Genomic DNA, 18509 nt, shown 5'->3' with positions numbered 1-18509 from the left:
TCTGTGTTAGCCAGGATGGTCTCGATCTCCTGACCTCGTGATTCGCCCATCTCGGCCTCCCAAAGTGCTGAGATTACAGGCTTGAGCCACCGCGCCCAACAATTTTTTACCCCATGATTGTGCCTAGTCCAGAGAGTCATATAAATGAGATCATATTGTATGCAGCCTTTTGAATGTGACTTTTTCACTTAGAATGATGTATTTGAGACTTACTCATGTCGTGTGTATCAGTAGTGCCTTCCTATTGCTGGATATACATACACATGTTTATCTGTTCATCAGTTGAGGGGCACTTGAGTTGTTTAGAGTTTTACATATTTATGAATAAAACCATTATGGACATTTGCATACAGGTTTTATATGAGCTGAAATTTCCATTTCTCCGGAATAATGACCTAGAAGTAGGATTGCTGGATCATTTGGTATGAAACTGCGAAATTGGTTTCTAGAATGGCTGGACCACTTTACATTCCCACAAGCAGCAAATGAGAGACCCAGTTGTTCTGCGTCCTCCCCAGGACTTGGTATTGTCCTGTCGCTGAGGTCATTAGGCATTCTAACAGGTCAGTCATGATTTCAACTTGCAAATCCCTAGTAACTAATGGGGTTGAGCATCTTTTCACTTGCCGGTTTGACATCCACATATTTTCTATGTGGAATATATGTTCAAGTCATTTGCCCATTAATTTATTGGATTATTTTGGCCAGGCACACTGACTCATGCCTGTAATCTCAGCAGTTAGGGAGGCTGAGGCGGGCAGATCACTTGAGACCAGGATTTCGAGACCAGCCTGGCCAACATGGAGAAACTACGTCTCTACTAAAAAATACAAAAAATTAACTGGGTGTGGTGGCATGCACCTGTAATCCCACTTACTCAGGCAGCCGAAGCCCAGGAGGCAGAGGTTGCAGTGAGCCAAGATCGCACCACTGCACTCCACCCTGGGCAATAGAGCGAGACTCCATCTAAACAAAAAAAAAAAAAAAAGAAAGAAACATTTACTGGATTATTTTATTTTATTACATTTTGAGAGTTTTAAAATATATCCTGGATAGAATTCCTTTATCAGATATATATTCTAAAAATATTTTCTCCAAGTCAGTGGCTTGTCTTTCTATTATCTTAAAAGAGTCTTCTTGGCCGGGCGCGGTGGCTCAAGCCTGTAATCCCAGCACTTTGGGAGGCCGAGACGGGTGGATCACAAGGTCAGGAGATCGAGTCCATCCTGGCTAACACGGTGAAACCCCGTCTCTGCTAAAAAATACAAAAAACTAGCCGGGCGATGTGGCGGGTGCCTGTAATCCCAGCTACGTGGGAGGCTGAGGCAGGAGAATGGCATGAACCCAGGAGGCGGAGCTTGCAGTGAGCTGAGATCCGGCCACTGCACTCCAGTCTAGGCAACAGAGTGAGACTCTGTCTCAAAAAAAAAAAAAAAAAAAGAGTCTTCTTAAATTTATTTTTATTTGTTTGACTATTCAAGTGAAGCAGTGGGACTGCTAAAGGAACAAAGAAATTTGTTACCAGTTGTGATCAATTAGTTATAAACACCACTGTACTTAGACTGCTTCCTAAGGTGAAGAAGTTCCCTTCTACTTCCAGTTTATTCAGTTTTTTTAAATCATAAATGCATGTTGAATTTGGTCACATGGCATTTCTAAATCTGTCGAGATAATCCTGTGGTTTCTCTTCTATAGTCTGTTGAAATACTGCTGACTGACTTTGAAATGTTGCATCAGCCTTACCTTCCCAGAAGAAACCCTGTTTGCTCATAATGTATCTTTTACATATAATCCTGCAATCAGTGTACTGATATCTTGTTCATAATATTTACATCTGGGTTCTTGAGGAATTTTTGTCCGTAGTTCTATTTTCTTGTAACAAATTGGTGTGGTTGATATTTAGACCACTTATATTTAATGTAATTATTGAGATAATTTTATTTAAATCTACTATCCTGCCTTTTCTTGCATTTGTTTCGTTTGGTCTTGTTCCTCTTTTTCTTCCTTATTTTGTATTAGTTGATCCTTACTTATGATCCACTTTAACTTCTCCAATAGCTTAGTATTTATACCTCTTTAAAAAACAATATACTTCTTCAATTAATCAGAAAACACCTTCAAATCTGTTACAGCATGTGTAATCTTATACCCAAATTCATTATATTCATCCCTTTTTACTATAAATATATAATTCATTGAATTTATTTTTGCTTTAAATAGTCAATTATATTTTATAGTGGTTAAAACTTAAAAAAACTTTACATTTACCTTCTTTTTGCTATTTTCATATTCTTTCTTTGTGTAGCTTCAATTTTCTTTTTTTTAATTTTTTTTTTTTTTTTTTTTTTTTTGAGATGGAGTCTCGCTCTGTCGCCCAGGCTGGAGTGCAGTGGCCAAATCTCAGCTCACTGCAAGCTCCGTCTCCTGGGTTTACGCCATTCTCCTGCCTCAGCCTCCCGAGTAGCTGGGACTACAGGCGCCCGCCACCTCACCCGGCTAGTTTTTTGTATTTTTTTAGTAGAGACGGGGTTTCACCATGTTAGCCAGGATGGTCTCGATCTCCTGACCTCGTGATCCGCCCGTCTCGGCCTCCCAAAGTGCTGGGATTACAGGCTTGAGCCACCGCGCCCGGCCGTGTAGCTTCAATTTTCTAGCAGTTATTATATTCATTCTACCTGGAGGACTTCCTTTAATCATTCTATTAAAATCTACTGGTAATGAATTCTTTCTTTTTTTGGTTTGCTTATATAAGGAAAAGAATCTTTACTTCCTTATATTGTTACAAGATATTTTAACTGGATACAGAACCCTGGGTTAAGAGGGTGTTTTTTTTTTTTTTTCCCCTTAGTCACTTAAATATTACCACTCCATTGCTTCTGATTTGCAGTGTTACTGACAACAAATCTGCTGTAATTCCTATCCCTGTTCCTCTGTAGGTAATAAGGTTTTTTCCTTCGGCTGACTCCAAGATTTTCTCTCTCTCTTTGGTTTTAGATATGATGTACCAAGACATATTGCATTTGTTTTCTTTTTGATGTTTACTTTGGTTGGTGTTTTCTGAGCTTTTTGGATATGTGGTTTGATTACTCATCATTTTTAGAAAATTCTTGGTCATTATCTCTGCAAATGTATATATTTTTGACCCATTCTCTCTCTACTCTGTTTCTGGGATTTCAAAACGAGAAGTGAGATCTTTGATATTTTCCCTCACAATATTTGCATGCTCTCTTCTCCCCATCCCCCGCCACACTTTTGTCTCTTAGTGTTTCACTTCAGGCAATTTAATTTGACCTATCTTCAAGTCTATTGATAAACCTATTGGAAGCATTCTTTATCTCTGGCACTATGTTTTGGCATTTGTTTTTAGCATTTCCATCTGCTTTTATAGTTTCTATCTTTCTGTTGAAATCCCTGTCTGTTAACGCATGCTGTCTACCTTTCCACTAGAGCCTTTGAAATGTTTTAAGTTCCTTGTTTGTTAGGTCTGACATCTAGTTCATATCTAAGTATGATTCTATTGATTTCTTTGTCTCTTCACAATGAGTTTTTGTTTTTTTGTCTTGTGTCCAATAATTTGTTATTAAAATATTTGCATGATATAAAGGAAAATGTTTAGGCCTGGAAATTGACATGTTTCTTTTACTACTTCGCATTTAGATTTTTTTTTTTTTTTTGGAGGAGGTAGCATTGAGTCAATCTAATTAGGAGTTGAGCTTGTCTTAAGTTTTGTTGTTCTGTGGTTATTTTCAAAAGATCAGCTTTAGAGTTCAGTTTCAGTGTGGTTACCAAAGTGTTATCCTCAATGTTCCTGTTCCACCTTTGACTTAGTGTTTCTCTGTGAATCTGTGCCTTAAATAGGGTCTCTCTCTAAGCTCCTGTTCCCTAGCAATAGGCTTCTGTTTCTAGTTCCTTGCCACTTGCTGATGTGGCAGGGGGTGGGGAGAGTAAATGTCCTCTGCTGCTTTGGTTCAGCCTGTCTTAGGTAGGCTCTGTGTCAATGGGTCTTGGGAATCTTAGGTGTATTTCACATTGATCCTATCTTTCTCCAGCAATAGGAAAACACTAATGGTCTGATCCCAGGATCTTGGCAAGGAAATGAAACTGCATTTGCTAAGGCCCTGAGGCAAAAGAAGCTTGGCCCATGGAACCAAAAGAAAACTAGTGTGACCTGAGCAAATTTAGCAAGAAAGATAACCCTTGAGAGATCTGTAGGGCCAGATTATGTGTTACCTGTGTGCTGCATTATAATTTTTGTTTTCATTGGGGAGTTATACATGATATAAACGTCATGCACATGTACCCTAGAACTTAAAGTATAATAAAAAATAAAAATAAAAAAATAAAAAAAAGGAATATTAAAGAAAAAAATAATAATAATAATTTTTGTTTTTTTATAGCAAGTTCAATGGAAAATTTTAAAGAACATTAATTGTCTTGGATAAATAGAGAATTTGGAATTCTTTAAGAGAGTGGTACTGGATAAACTAACTTTTCTATCATCTCATATGCTGTTTAGAATTTCATCTCAAGTTTCACATATTGACTGTAAAATGCACTGACTCTAATTCTGTGCTTCCAGTTAGAATATCATTTCTCCATGAAAACTTCCAAAAGTCTTTTTTTTAATTTACTAGTTGAATTGGACGCATTTCACATGAAGTATCTTTCTGGTACTGGTTCATCATTTATTTCTGCCCTTTATCAGAGCTTACCTATTTACTCATTAGCCAGTTAAGCATTCTTTCCTCTTCTTCTTCCTGTGCATACCTGTGAAATACTAATGCTCAACAGCTGAGCAGTTTCTTGCATACATTAGTGAAATGAGTTTTCTATTGCTAGCAATGTTACTAGCATCTCCCCAAAAAGAAAAATTATCAGACTCATGCAGTGGTTTCATGTTATCTCAAATTAATATTTAAGCAGGTGACACCTGAGTTCATCTGAGTAGCCGAGAGCCAAAGAAATACAAATTACACCCCAAAGGATTAAGAGAGAGGCCAGGCATGCTACTTATCTCTTCTTTCCACAGCTTCTCAGCGCACTTTGATGCAATGAATTATGGCAGAGCTCTTGAATCATTTGGGGGAACATGTACAATATGTGCCTTGATGAGTTGGGCTTCCATTTATGCATTCATTTCATTGTCCATTCAGTAATAATGAATTACTATAACAAAAACTAGCTAACATCTGTTGAGAACTTACTTTGTGTCAACCTCTGAAGTAAATGTGTCACCTAAGTTGTCTCATTATGGGGTAAGGGCTATTATTATTCCGTTGAATCTGAAACTCAAAGTTAAATGCTTGCCCAGTGACAAACAGCCAGCAAAGGTACCCATTGAGATTCAAAGCCAGGACGCTGTGACTTAAGTTATTTGCCACTATGACACATTAAGCATCTACTTCTAGATCAGCTATGTGCTAATCCTTTGAATCTGGAGCTGACTTAGTCATGTCCCTGCCTTCAGAGAGCTCACTACCCAGTGGGGGAGATGGACATGTATACTATTAATTAAAATAGAGCATGATAAGTGCTGTAAGGAAGAAATGAGCAAAAGTTTAGTGAGAATCTAGGCCATAGATTGATGTATTAGTAATTTGCCAGGAGAGAGGGTAAGATGGGAAACAGGAATAGCAAGGGACTTGATGAAGATCCCATAGTGAAATGTGGTCTGAGTCTCGAAGTATGAATAGGAGTTCATGAGTATGAAAAGCGGGCTAAAGTCATTGATGATTCAAAATATAGTATATCCTGTTGTTTGAAGCTGGCACAATGGGGGTAACAAGAATAGTGGACAAATATGAGGGTGGCCGGGGCCTGCTTTTAGGAAATTTTTAAACTTTATTCTATAGTAAATAGGAAAGTTGGAATGATTTTGAGCAAGTAGTTTGAACATGTGAATAATAACAACAATAATACTAGATACCATTTATTGAGCGCTTACTATGTGCTTAATCAACAGATACATAGCCATTTTCTCTTCACAATAAGATTATGTAGCAGACATTGTTATTCCTTCCTACAGGTGAGGAAACTGAAGTACATATAAGAGGTTAAGCAGCTTACCCAAGGTCGTTGTGCCAGTAAACATGGGAGCTGAGGTTCAATTGCAGGCCTGAGTAATGACCACGTTTGTAATCCCTCTGTTTCACTGATTCTACTACTTAGAAGTCTCTCAGGGGCAGGTGGAGTTGGGATTGAAGAGCCCGAGGCTGGAGACAAGCAAGTGGTTGAGGGAGCAACAATGAAACCAGACGCAGATGGAAAAGGACCAGAGTGGGGGATAGAGAGGAGGGTAGAGAAGAAGTTTCTGGAAGGGAAAAATGGTAAGTCTTGGTGACCAATCTAATTATCAAACACAAAGGCTGAAAGAGTCCTAGAGTCCAAGTTGATGCCCAGGTTTCTGACTGTGCAGCTGAAAAGACCCTTGTGGCTGAGATTAAGAACTCAGAAGGGGCAGTTTGAAAGCTTAGTTCAGACAGGTTGAGTTGTGCCCATGGGACTGTAGGTGGAAGTGTCCAGTGGGTGTTGGCTACCCAGATCTGGCCATCCTGCCAGCCAGGATGTGCAAGCTGGAGACATGGTCTTGCCTTGAAGAAAGTATCAATGGGTAGGAGACTTGGGTTCTAGTCCTGGCTGGGGCAGAAGTCATTTAACTCCTCCATTCGGCCTTGGCCTCCATGTCCATAACATTTAAGGAAGGAAGGAAGGAAATTACCTTGAAGGCCCTGTCTAAGCCAAAATTTAGTAATTCTATGTTCCCAGTCAAGAAGAGAGCAAACACCTGTGGAAACAGATCCTGGAAGGCTGTCAGCTCACAGGCTAGATGTTGAATAGCATTTCACACTCCACTGCAGATATCAAAACCTTCAGCAGTATTCACAGAGCTCACTGCAGCAGGCTAATAATTGTACTTTAGGAGGTGATTGTATGCTTTTCGTATTTTTAGTCTAATGAGGAAGTAAACTCTGTGTGGTTCGTGAGGGGGCAAATTCCACCACACACGCGTCTACATTTCTGAGAGAAAGAAAGGCGATCTCTCATTTCACGCCCCATGTTCCTGCTTTTCTGGAAGGCCCATTATATGATGCCCTAATGCTCCTTGGCATCAAAACTCACTTTCCATTTCAAACTTTCATTGGCAGAATTGCCTCAACCACTGGTAGAGATGGTTAGCAGGAGGTGAGGCTGATCTTTCCAGGCCATTGCAGGGCAGCCAGAGTTCCCTGGTGCCCAGTGTCCGCCCAGTGTATTTTGGACTCACAAGAATCCATAGAGCATGCACCATGCACCCCATGCAGTGAAAGCTAGTGGGCAAGAAAGCATCCACTGTCAGGGAATGTGAATCAAGATCCAGTTTCAAGAGGATTTTAAATCACTTTTATTAATAGCAAAACCACATTTATTATCCTTCTTTTATCTGCTAATTCAATTGGAACCAAAATGAATAGATGACTAATTCAGTTGCAAACAAAACTAAGAGTGTTTATGAACATCAGGACGTTTTGGAATATAAAGCATAGAGAGTATATGCTATATGTGTACACGTACATGGATAGATATGATTTTTATATTCAGCATGTTTATAAAGGTGGCATAATTGCTGGAAAATGTATGGCCTTTGAAGGAGACAGAACTAGGTTGTCATCATCTGGTTGATCTTGGGGAGTGGAACTGGGTTCAAATAAGCCTTGGTAGCTGTGTCACCTCAGGTGTGGTACCTACTGCCTCCAAGCCTTTGCTTCCCAAAATGGAGGTAGTACCAACCTGACAAGGTCCTTGGGAGATAAAATGAGATAACGCATAGACATTCAGCACAGTCCCTAGCATCTAGACGTGCTCTCCAACGTTAGCTTTTCGAAGACATGAATAGCATATGTAAAGAATTAAGAAGAGCTTCAGGCACATAGGAGGCTCAATAAATTGCCACATTGATATTGCCACTATTGGCATTGTCAGTAAAGCCACTATTCATAGTAATAGTGGAACAGCTGTGTTGAGCCCTGGCCTTAAAGTCATAAGACTGACATTCCAGTGTGGGCTCCTTCACTCATTATCTCCATGACCCTGAACACACCCCCTAATCTCTGTGGGCCTTGGTTTCTTCATCCATGGCCTATGCTTCAAGGATGGGAAGACTGACATGTGAAGGAACCTGTTCCCCACAAAGCCCTGCACAAATGCTATGGACATGATGGCAGTTACAGTTGGCATTTCCAATGGCTGATAAATAGATTCAGGGTTGGCCATTCCCCTTACCAAAGCATTGGAAGAAGTTTTAGTTGTCGTTGTTGTTTGTTGTTGTTGTTGTTGTTTCATGGAAGGCCTTGGGGAATTTTATGCATCCATAATCCAAGCAGGTGTAACTAGGCCTTGGACCCTGGACAACCTTTCTGGGCATAGCCACACCCTCCCCCGATTATCTGCTTGGTTTGTTTTTTGCTGCCCCCTAGAGCTGCCTTTATCACACAGGTGCCCCAGAGTGTCCTCAGTCCCAGCCTTTTCTGTGTCGTCCCAAAGCAACTGGCTCCTTCCTCTGCAAGAACCCTGAGCAGCAGCCCAAAGCCTATGTTGTTGTGAAGATGAATCAGTACTCTTAAAACAAGACTTTGTACAGAGCAGATGCCCCTTAAGCATTAACTCTTTTAATTAGCAGAATGTAAAGATCTTAGACAGTGCTTGGCACACAACAAGGGCAATAGAAGTGTTTGCTATTTTTATTATGATCGTTTATTTATTTAGTCAGTCAACAAATTTTTCCTTTGTATCTTCTTGGTACCAGGCAAGGGATGAGGCGCCAGAGAGAACAAGACAGTCTCTGCCCTCGAGGAGCTTGCAGTCAAGAGAAAAGGGAGACAAATAAGCAAAAATGCATGAGGAGATGAAGAGCATGGGGGAAATGAGGAAGCCCCTATCTGGCCTGGGTAGGAGGGAGACGGCAAGGAAGTGATAATAGAGAGACTTATTCTGAGGAGTCCACTGTACCTGTGAAGATCCTTGTCTGACACATGGTAGGTTCCTGGAGGATGTAATCCTAGGGCTGCACCTTCTGTGAGCTGGGAAAGAGTGTCAGGAACAGAGACGGAGAGAGAGTGTTCCAGGAACAGCACTCAGCATGGAGCCAGGGTGGCCATAGGCAAGCGAGGCAGCACAAGACAGCTTGGGGCCTCCGTGCTGGGCTGTGGATTTGAACTACCCTCTGGGCCAGACTGGTCCCCAGCCCCTAGTACTTTATGTTCCACCAAAAATTAAAACTAGGAAAGATTCCAGGATCAAGTCAAATACATTTCCAAGCCATGCCTGCTATTGAGTTGGGCCCCTGTGAACATCGCCAAAGCACATCAGCACACGAAAGGCTCCGAGGATGATGATAGAACACAACAATATTGATGTCATAATCCCTGTGCCACCAAAATGATGTCACTGGCTGCTCAGAATCCCAGCACTTAGACGCAAGAGAACTATACAGGTTTAGAGCTGGAAGGACATGGAGCCAGTGGCATTGCAAGCAACACAGTTTATGAAACAGCCACCGTGATGGGAAGATCTTTTAGCAGGGAATACCATCATCTGTGGCATGTCAGAAAACTGACTCCCCGGTCAGCAGTGAGAAGGACAGATTGGAGGAGTCTCGGGGGCCAGAGGACCAGCTTGGAAGCTATGCTGGTCCTAGGGGACTAGAAGGGAAAGCGAGCATCGGAACATGAGCAGCATGTGAGCAAAGGCGAGGAAGGGAGGGTACACACGCGATTAAGAGGTAGAATCATGCAGACTTGGCAAGGAAGGGAGGGTACACGTGCAATTAGGAGGTAGAATCATGCAGACTTGGCAGCTGAGTATCACTGTGACAGTCATGGGAATTCCCTAAACCTCAGAATCAGGACCAAGAATTCTAGACTTGACTTCAGAGGCACTACTGGGTGGTTGAGACAAGCCTCTCTTCCTCCTCAGGCCCAGTGACTGATTCTAACAAGGACGTGTGTGAACACGATGAGTTTCAAGGGACCCTTCGGCCCTCCGATGCTGACATCCCAAGATGCTGTGAGCTGTTTCCACCTCTGATGCAGACATCAGTGAGCCAGACAAGCCCTATGGCATCAGGGTGAAAGAGCCAGTCCACACATTTATTAAGTGCCTTCTGTATACTGGGCTAAACACCAGGCCCTGGGAGGGAAGGAAGGAGGGTGGAAGGGTGTACCAGGGCACCAATCCCCAGGTAACTCAATTACTCCTGTCAGTTAGCCAGAACAGGGAAAAGGACCCTGAAGTCAGAAAACCAAGAGGTGCTAATCCCAACTCTTGCTGTGTTAGCTAAGTTCCTTACCCCTTGTATTCATTTCTTGTGGCTGCGAAACAAATTACTACCAAGTGAGTGGCCTGAAACAATAGAAGTTCATTTTCCCACAGTTGTGGAGGCTGAAAGTCCAATATCAAGGGACCAGCAGGGCCGTGTGCCCCTCGGAAGACCCCACGGGAGGATTCTTCTGCCTCTTTCAGCTTCCAGCAGCTCCAGGCCTTCCTTGGCTTATGGCCGCATCGCTCCAATCTGCTTTTGTCTTCACATGGCCATCTTCTCTGTGTCTCAGATCTTTCCTTTCTCTTATAAAGACATCAGTCGTTGGAGTTAAGGCCCAATCTAAATCCAGGATGATTTTATCCTGAGATACTTGATTACATTTACAAAGACCTTATTTTCAAATATGGCCTTATTCATAGGTCCCAGGAGTTAGGACTTGAACATAGCTTTTAGCGGGCAATGATTCAGCCTACTACACTCCAAATGCCTCTGCCTCCTCATCAGAAAAATGAAGATCATCGTAGCGTTTATCCTGTTGGGTGGCTGGGGGAGAATTAAAGAGATAATACACATATAATCCTTAACATGGCACCTGGTTAATCACGGTTGCTGTTGCTCTAAACCTGTGTAGTTCTCTCGCGTCTAAGTGCTGGGATTCTGAGCAGCCAGTGACATCATTCTGGTGGCACAGGGATTATTATGACATCAATGTTATTGTGTTCTATCATCAGCTCCAAGTGTGTGTGGGGGGCAGGGGGAGGGAATGTCACCCTGTCTAGGACTGCAGACATTTGTCACTTGACTGGTCATGACAGCCAGGAGAGGATCACTCTGCTGCTGCTTCTATCCTGAGTTCTGAATGGACTTGGGGCTGCCAGGCATGACAAGGATTGATGGGGAACACTTTGGCACATACAGCCATTCTGCACCGCTGGGTGCACCCTGCGCTGTTGGAGCTTGTGGGCTGGGCCAGCAGCGGTCAAGGCCCTGGGAACGCACAGACAAGCATGACGGGACTCCTTCTCTCTCGAGCCCTCAGGACTGAGAACAGGAACAGGCACACACAGCGGTGCAGGGAGGGAAGTCCCTGTAGGCTCAAGCGCAGCTTCGGGCTCAGTGGTAGGATCCAGGTGGGATTCGGAATAACACAGCACAGTGCCCAGCATGTACTAGGAAAGCATTAAATATTCACTCATCCAGTGCTTAATGAACAAGTGTGATCACTGACTTTGGAGACAGGATGATCTATCACCGATAGGAAGAGGCAGACAAAAAGATGCTGAAAATATAAAACACACAGAATTTGGAGACTGATCGTTCATGAGCAGAGGAGGATGGCATTTAGGAGGGTTCCCAGATTTCCGGTTTGGGTAACTATGGATGATGGGGAGGCATGGCAGAGGAAGCGGAGGTTGGAGTGATGATTCGACTGTTAGTAATGCCTGATGTTCATGGAGCACTCACTACGGGCCAGGCATCCTGCTAAACTCTTGGTATAGATTATCTTATTTAATCTACTTAATCCTCACAACAGCCCAATGAATAAACCATTATTATCTACATTCTACACAACTGAGGCAAACAGAAGGTACGTAGCTTATTACTAACAAGTAACTCCAGTAGCGCCAGCAGTCTTCCTGTTTCCCAGGGCACGATGTCAGTTCCTTTTTAAGGGGCAAATAATCTAAGGGGCTTGTTCTCGAATTCCCAATTGAACCATTCTACCATGTGGCATTAAGTATGTAGTTTGTACTGAACAAAATGTTGAGACGAGTCTTACTTCAAACAGGAATTCAGCAGACCTGTAACGTGTGCATCTCAGCTTTGCATTTCCTGGCTGTGTGACCTCTTCATACTGCTGGCCCTCTCTGAACCTCCCCTTAAAACATGTCCCCAGAGGCTGTTGTGAAGAGAAAAGGAGGGCCCATGGGTGAAAGTACACTTAGAAAATGTGAACCGGCCGGGCGCGGTGGCTCAAGCCTGTAATCCAGCACTTGGGAGGCCGAGACGGGCGGATCACGAGGTCAGGAGATCGAGACCATCCTGGCGAACACTGTGAAACCCCGTCTCTACTAAAAAATACAAAAAACTAGCGGGCGAGGTGGCGGGCGTCTGTAGTCCCAGCTACTCGGGAGGCTGAGGCAGGAGAATGGCGTGAACCCGGGAGTCGGAGCTTGCAGTGAGCTGAGATCCGGCCACTGCACTCCAGCCCCGGCGACAGAGCAAGACTCCGTCTCAAAAAAAAAAAAAAAAAAAAAAAAAAAAAAAAAAAAAAAAAAAAAAAGAAAATGTGAACCAAATGGAGAATATCACCAGGGGGCAGCTAGAAAGCGACTGCTGGTCAGATTCAAGTGTGAAGCTGCCCAGCCAGCGCCCCCAGGTCAACTCATCCTGGATCTTCTTTCCATGCCGAGTGAATGCCCATCTAGAAACTGAGTTGAGACAGCTTTAATCATAACAGGTTGTGGCTCCCCGGGGCAGATTTCGGCTGCTCTGACAACTGTAAAATGGAATTATGCCTGCAAATTAATTTACTAGAAATTGTCAACATTTCACAAAATGTTCCTGGAAGCCCACATAGACAGTTAGACCCTACAGTGCACTCCTGGCCTAGTGAGGTGGGGGTGAGGCACTGAGATCAACCCACCACTCAGCCCCTTGGAGAGTGATCAGGGACAAGGACCCCGGGACAGATGCAGTCCCCTGAAGAATAAGGGTCCACTGCTCTTGGGCCTCCATCGCCTTCACTGTATTTTTTTCTATTGAGGTGAAATTCACATAAGATAAAATTAGCTATTTTAAAGTGAAAACCTCAGTAGCATTTGGTACATTCACAGTGTTATATGACCACCACCTCTTTCTTGTTCCAACCCATTTGTTTTCACCCCTGAAGGAAAAGCGGTACCCATTAAGCAGGTGCTCCCACCTTCCCCTCACTACCCACAGCCCCTAGCAACCTCCAATCTGCTTTCTGTCTTGCGGATTTACTCACTGTGGGTATTTCATGTTAGAGGCCACCTATGCTAAAACAGAGTTGTCCCTGAGATAGGCCCCAGCTCTGAGTGTTCATTAATCAAGGTTCTCAGCCCCTTGGGGGCTCTGTTCCTCCTCTTCACTCTGGGTTTACCCCACCAGTTCTCCCACTGAACATGCTCCACCAGTCCCCCCCCTCCAGGGACATGTCTTCACTTTTGCCAAGTGGATGGCCCTTCCATGCCCCCTCAGGGCATCCCATCTGCATTCCACCCAGCAGTATCACTCCAGAGCCTCCGGTGATGCCTGTAACTTGTTCTCAGGCAGCTCATGGCTTACTGAGGGTGTAAACCATGTGGCATAGTGAAAAAAGTACAGGTTTTGCTGTCCAAAAAAGCTAGATTTCTGGCCCGATGCGGAGGCTCATGCCTGTAATCCCAGCACTTTGGGAGGCTAAGGTGGGCGGATCACCTGAGGTCAAGAGTTCAAGACCAGCCTGGCCAACATGGTGAAACCTCATCCCTACTAAAAATCTCAGAATTAGCCAGGTGTGGTGGCAAGTGCCTGTAATCTCAGCTGCTCGGGAGGCTGAGGAAGGAGAATCACTTGAACTCGGGAGGTAGAGGTTGCAGTGAGCTGAGATCGCGCCACTGCATTCCAGCCTGGGTGGCAGAGTGAGACTCTGTCTCCAAAGAAGCTCGATTTATCTCTTTGTCCCCTCTCTAAGGGGTGGTGGCCATGAACTGGGATACACAATGATGTTCTGTTTTTCCTCTCGTTGACAGCCCCAGAAGTATTCCAGGTGTACATGGACGGAGGCCCCGGATACTCGTACTCCGTCGACTGGTGGTCCCTGGGCGTCACAGCCTATGAGCTGCTGCGGGGCTGGGTAAGACAGGCGCCTGTGCGGTGCACACGAGGGGCTGTGCAGTGGGGGCTCAAGTTGTTCCTGGGCAGGCGGAGTCGACAGGGCATGCAGTGCAGGAAGGAGAATGGTGGAAGAGTCACTGTCCCCCCAGGTTTCAGTCCTGATGCCTGTGTGCCGCCTATGAACGCCCTGAGCTTCTGGTCCAACCCCCTCATTGTACAGATAGGAAAGCGGCATCCAGAGGGGGAGGGTCTTACACAAAGGCCCACAGCGGATCAGTGACAGGTCAAACATCAAAGCGCCTTGGCCCCGTGGTTTCAAACACTGTCCTCTTTGAACCCACAACACAAGGTCTCCGTGTCTGATTTTCTAGCTGATTGGAAAATCTTGAAGGGTGAAGACCATGCTTCTTTTTTCTCTTTGTTTGTTTTACATCTTCCCTGAATATGTAACTCAGTGTCCTATAAAAATGGGACATTCAATATGTATTTGTATTTTATTGCATTTAAATTTACTAGCTGAAGATGATGAATGGGACTATTTGGCAGCTGTAATAGCACATACTTTTATTTGAGCAGAAAGTATTATGTCTAGGCTGGACGCAGTGGCTCAGCACTGTAATCCCAGCACTTTGGGAGGCTGAGGTTGGAGGATTGCTTGAGCCCAGGAATTTGAGACCAGCCTGGCAAATATAGGGAGATTCCATCTCTACAAATAATAATAATTTTAAAAAAATAACTGAGCATGGTGGCACTCGCCTGTAGTCTCAGCTACTTGGGAGGCTAAGGCAAGAGGATCACCTGAGCCTGGGAGGTCAAGGCTGCAGTGAGCCATGATGGCACCACTGCACTCTAGCCTTGGTGACAGAATGAGGCCCTGTCTCAAAAAAAAGAAAGTATTTTGACTAAAATTAATTTTGAGGTGTTATTTCTTTGCACAAGTATCATTTGAAAAGGATGTCACTTCACTATGTCTTAGGACCATGGTTTCCTCATTGGTACAGTGGGAATAATAATATCCTTTCTGTCTATTTAGCGGAGCTGGAGTTTTAGGATTCTTGGGTTCCTGGACTGTGGGAGACATGGTTTGCCTGAGACTCGTCTCCATAGCGCCAGTGCCCAGCACAGAGCTGACAGAGGCAAAGAGCCAGATTCTCCCACAGACTACAATTTTAATGTTGTTTCAGTCATTTGCATACATGTATATTCATGCGCATAGAAAGTTCCTTCCTTGAGGGCATGGTGGTGTCTTATTCATTGTGGGTGTCCCATTGCATGGTTATAATGGGTGTTGAATGAATGTTTGTTAATGAATGAATGAATGAGTGATGAGAGCAGTTTGTACACCATGAGCACTGTGAGGGCAAGTAAGGATTATTTATCACCTCGTAGTCCGGCAACAATTTTCTGCTCTTGATCTCAATTATTTCCCCTAAATTCCTCAAAAACATAATTACTATACATTGCATTCTTAGAATGCAAAGAAAATATGAGCTTGTTCACTGAATGAAAAGAATTAATGTCCCACAGGTTTACCTGTGAGCTGCTGTGGGGCTGTGTAAGACGGGTGCCTGTGTGGTGTTCCTGCTTGGTTCATTTCTTGTCAGCTGTTTCCTTTGATATATATGCTCAGAGGAGGAATATGAGGGTGGAACCAGAGCACACAGGCATCCGCCAGAGGCTGTTAATCTCATGTAATCAATCACAGCAATGACCTTGGCGAGCAGTTGCCCTAAACATGACTGGCCTCCTGCCAACAGAAAGGATATTCACAGTCATTCCTCATGGGTCTGTGCAATCAAAGATGATAGCTTGGCAAAAAGCCCCAAGGATGGAGTGGTCCCTGCTGATTCACAAATAAACTATTTAATTTTATTTTTTAATTCTTCTGAGTTTTCTGCTTAAAGATCCAGATGCTCTTTTCAAGGACGATGCTTCTTAGAAGAGGAAGAAGCAAATGATGGGGGATCCAGGCCTTTGGCATGGCGACAGAGTAATGGAATGAAAGAACACCACCTATTATGTGCTACTGTAAATCATTCTCCGAGATATTCTTAACTGGCTTCTTCTTTGACCCAAAAGACAACAGGTTTATGCAAATAATTTATTCTCTGTTTTTCATACTGGAAACAGTTGATTTAGTCAAAAAGCTGTGCTGGAAAACACTCATATTTATCCATGGACGATGTAAATTTAGGAGTTTTCCCCAACTCTTACAATTCCTCAGTCATGTGAGTGACAATATCCTTGGGTAGGATCCAGGAAGCTCCTTACGTCCAAAAGAGGAAAGAAAGTCACAGTGGAGGCCAGGCACGGTGGCTCACATCTGTAATCCCAGCACTTTGGGAGGCCGAGGAGGGCGATCACCTGAGGTCGGAGTTCAAGATTAGTCTTGTCAAGATGGTGAAACCCCACCTCTACTAAAAATACAAAAAAAATTAGCCTGGCATGGTGGCGGATGCCTGTAATTGCAGCTACTTGGGAGGCTGAGGCAGGAGAATCGCTTGAACCCGGGAGGTGGAGGTTGCAGTGAGCCAAGATCGCACCACTGCACTCCATCCTGGGTGTGACAGAGCAAGACTCTGTCTCAAATAAAAAGGTCATAGTGGGAATTCCCAATATTGTTCTAGGATCTTAAAGTTGGAACGCATTGAAAACAATGAGTGGAAAACTGTTACTATGGCTTGTTGGCCAGGGATCCAGGAAAACAGCTGTTTCTCCTCACAAGGAGCCAAGCACTCTTTATGGACAGCAGAGGGGCAAAGTCCCATTGGCAGGTTTGAGACCACAGTGCAGAGCGGGGTTCTCCAGCCCCGGGGGCGGGGTATTGGTCTGTGACCTGTTAGGAAATGGCCACACAGCAAAGCAGGGGGTGAAGGTGAATGGCAGGTGAGCCAGGGAAGCTTCATCTGTATTTAGAGCCAATCCCCGTCACTCACATCACCACCTGAGCTCCACCTCCTGTCAAGTCAGCAGTGGCATTAGACTCTCATAGGAGCACAAACCCTCTTGTGAACTGCACATGCGAGAGACCTAGGGTGTGTGCTCCTTATGAGAATCTAATGCCCGATGATCTGTCACTGTCTCCCATCACCCCCAGATGCGACTGCCTAGTTGTAGGAAAACAAGCTCAGGGCTCCCACTGATTCTACATTATGGTGAGTTGTATCATTATTTCATTATATATTACAATATAATAATAGAAATAAAGCGTACAATAAATGTCATGCACTTGGATCATCCTGAAACTATCCCCTCAACCCTAGTCCGTGGAAAAACTGTCTTCCACAAAACCAGTCCCTGGTGCCAAAAACGCTGGGAATCACTGATGCAGAGAACCCTGTGCTTTTGGTTGGAGCTTGTAGGCTGGACAGGAGACATAAGTAGGATCCAACTTCTCTCTGAGCCAAACTAGAATCTTAGCTCTTACCCTGGCAGGCCTGCTGAGGAAAAGAAAAAGGCCCAAGTAGGTGCCACTCGTCAGAATTCCTTTTGGTGCCCCAGTCACCCTGGCACTCTGACTATTGCCTCTCCAGAGAACACTATGGAAAGAGATATGAGGAGATCTCCCTTCCCCTGACCACATCCACAGAGAAGAGATGGACAGATCTTCAGCCAGCCATTGTCCCAACAAACCTCAAAGTCTCTCTGACACGTGAGCACCCATCTGTTCATTGATTATCCTCAGGATCCAGGGGGCGCCGTACTGCCAGAAAGAATCTTTTTCACTCTTGGACAGCTCTAATGGCTAGAGATTTTTTCCCTTTACTCAGTCAAAAGCTGCTTCCTTATAATAAAGAAAAATAATCTTAGGGGAAATCTCACAGGTCCAAACCCTGGCTCTAACCAGGTACCCCATCTGGGATCCTAAGCAAGGCTTTTAAACAGACTGAATATTCAGAATCCTTTTTTGTTAACAAGAAGAAATTAGTAATTATATCTACCCAATAGGATTGCTTTGAGAATTAAATGATTCGGATTATGTTAATTACCCAGCTCCTTGACTGATGAATGACTGGCACTCAGGAAACATCCCCCTAGGACTTCTACCCTGGAAGGACCTGCTGGAAAGCCTATGTCCTTCCCAATTTAGCATCTTTCAAGCACTAGAGGCAGGCACTGAGAGCAGAGGCTGGATCACACCTGCTTACTGACCATTAGCAAGTAAGGCCAATGGGCTTCATGAGCAGAGATGGGTTCCCATCCACACTCTGTGCTTCTTGGTGCTGTGATTTGGGCTAAGTCACTTACCTCATCTGATCCCTGACTTCCTCATTTATAAAAGAAGGTTTATCAGGCCCATCTGCAGGATCAGTGTGAGATTACATGAGAAAATGTGGTCAGGGCATAGGCGGTGTCTGGCACATAGGAG

General features: G+C 44.1%; 1 protein-coding gene across 1 annotated transcript in view; it reads left to right on the top strand.

Moving 5' to 3' along the window:
- The window catches only part of STK32B (serine/threonine kinase 32B), a 438704-nt gene that overhangs the window by 370139 nt on the left and 50056 nt on the right, over window positions 1–18509 (top strand). Inside the window, exon 7 of the mRNA XM_033213721.1 lies at window positions 14056–14159. Within this exon, the coding sequence (XP_033069612.1) occupies window positions 14056–14159 (104 nt within the window). The remainder of the gene's footprint in view (window positions 1–14055; window positions 14160–18509) is intronic.

Source organism: Trachypithecus francoisi, unplaced genomic scaffold (genome assembly GCF_009764315.1).
Source record: "Trachypithecus francoisi isolate TF-2019V2 unplaced genomic scaffold, Tfra_2.0 Lachesis_group1, whole genome shotgun sequence".
NCBI lineage: Eukaryota > Metazoa > Chordata > Mammalia > Primates > Cercopithecidae > Trachypithecus > Trachypithecus francoisi.
Note: the sequence above shows the minus strand (reverse complement) of the source record. Positions and strands in the feature narration are given on the sequence as shown.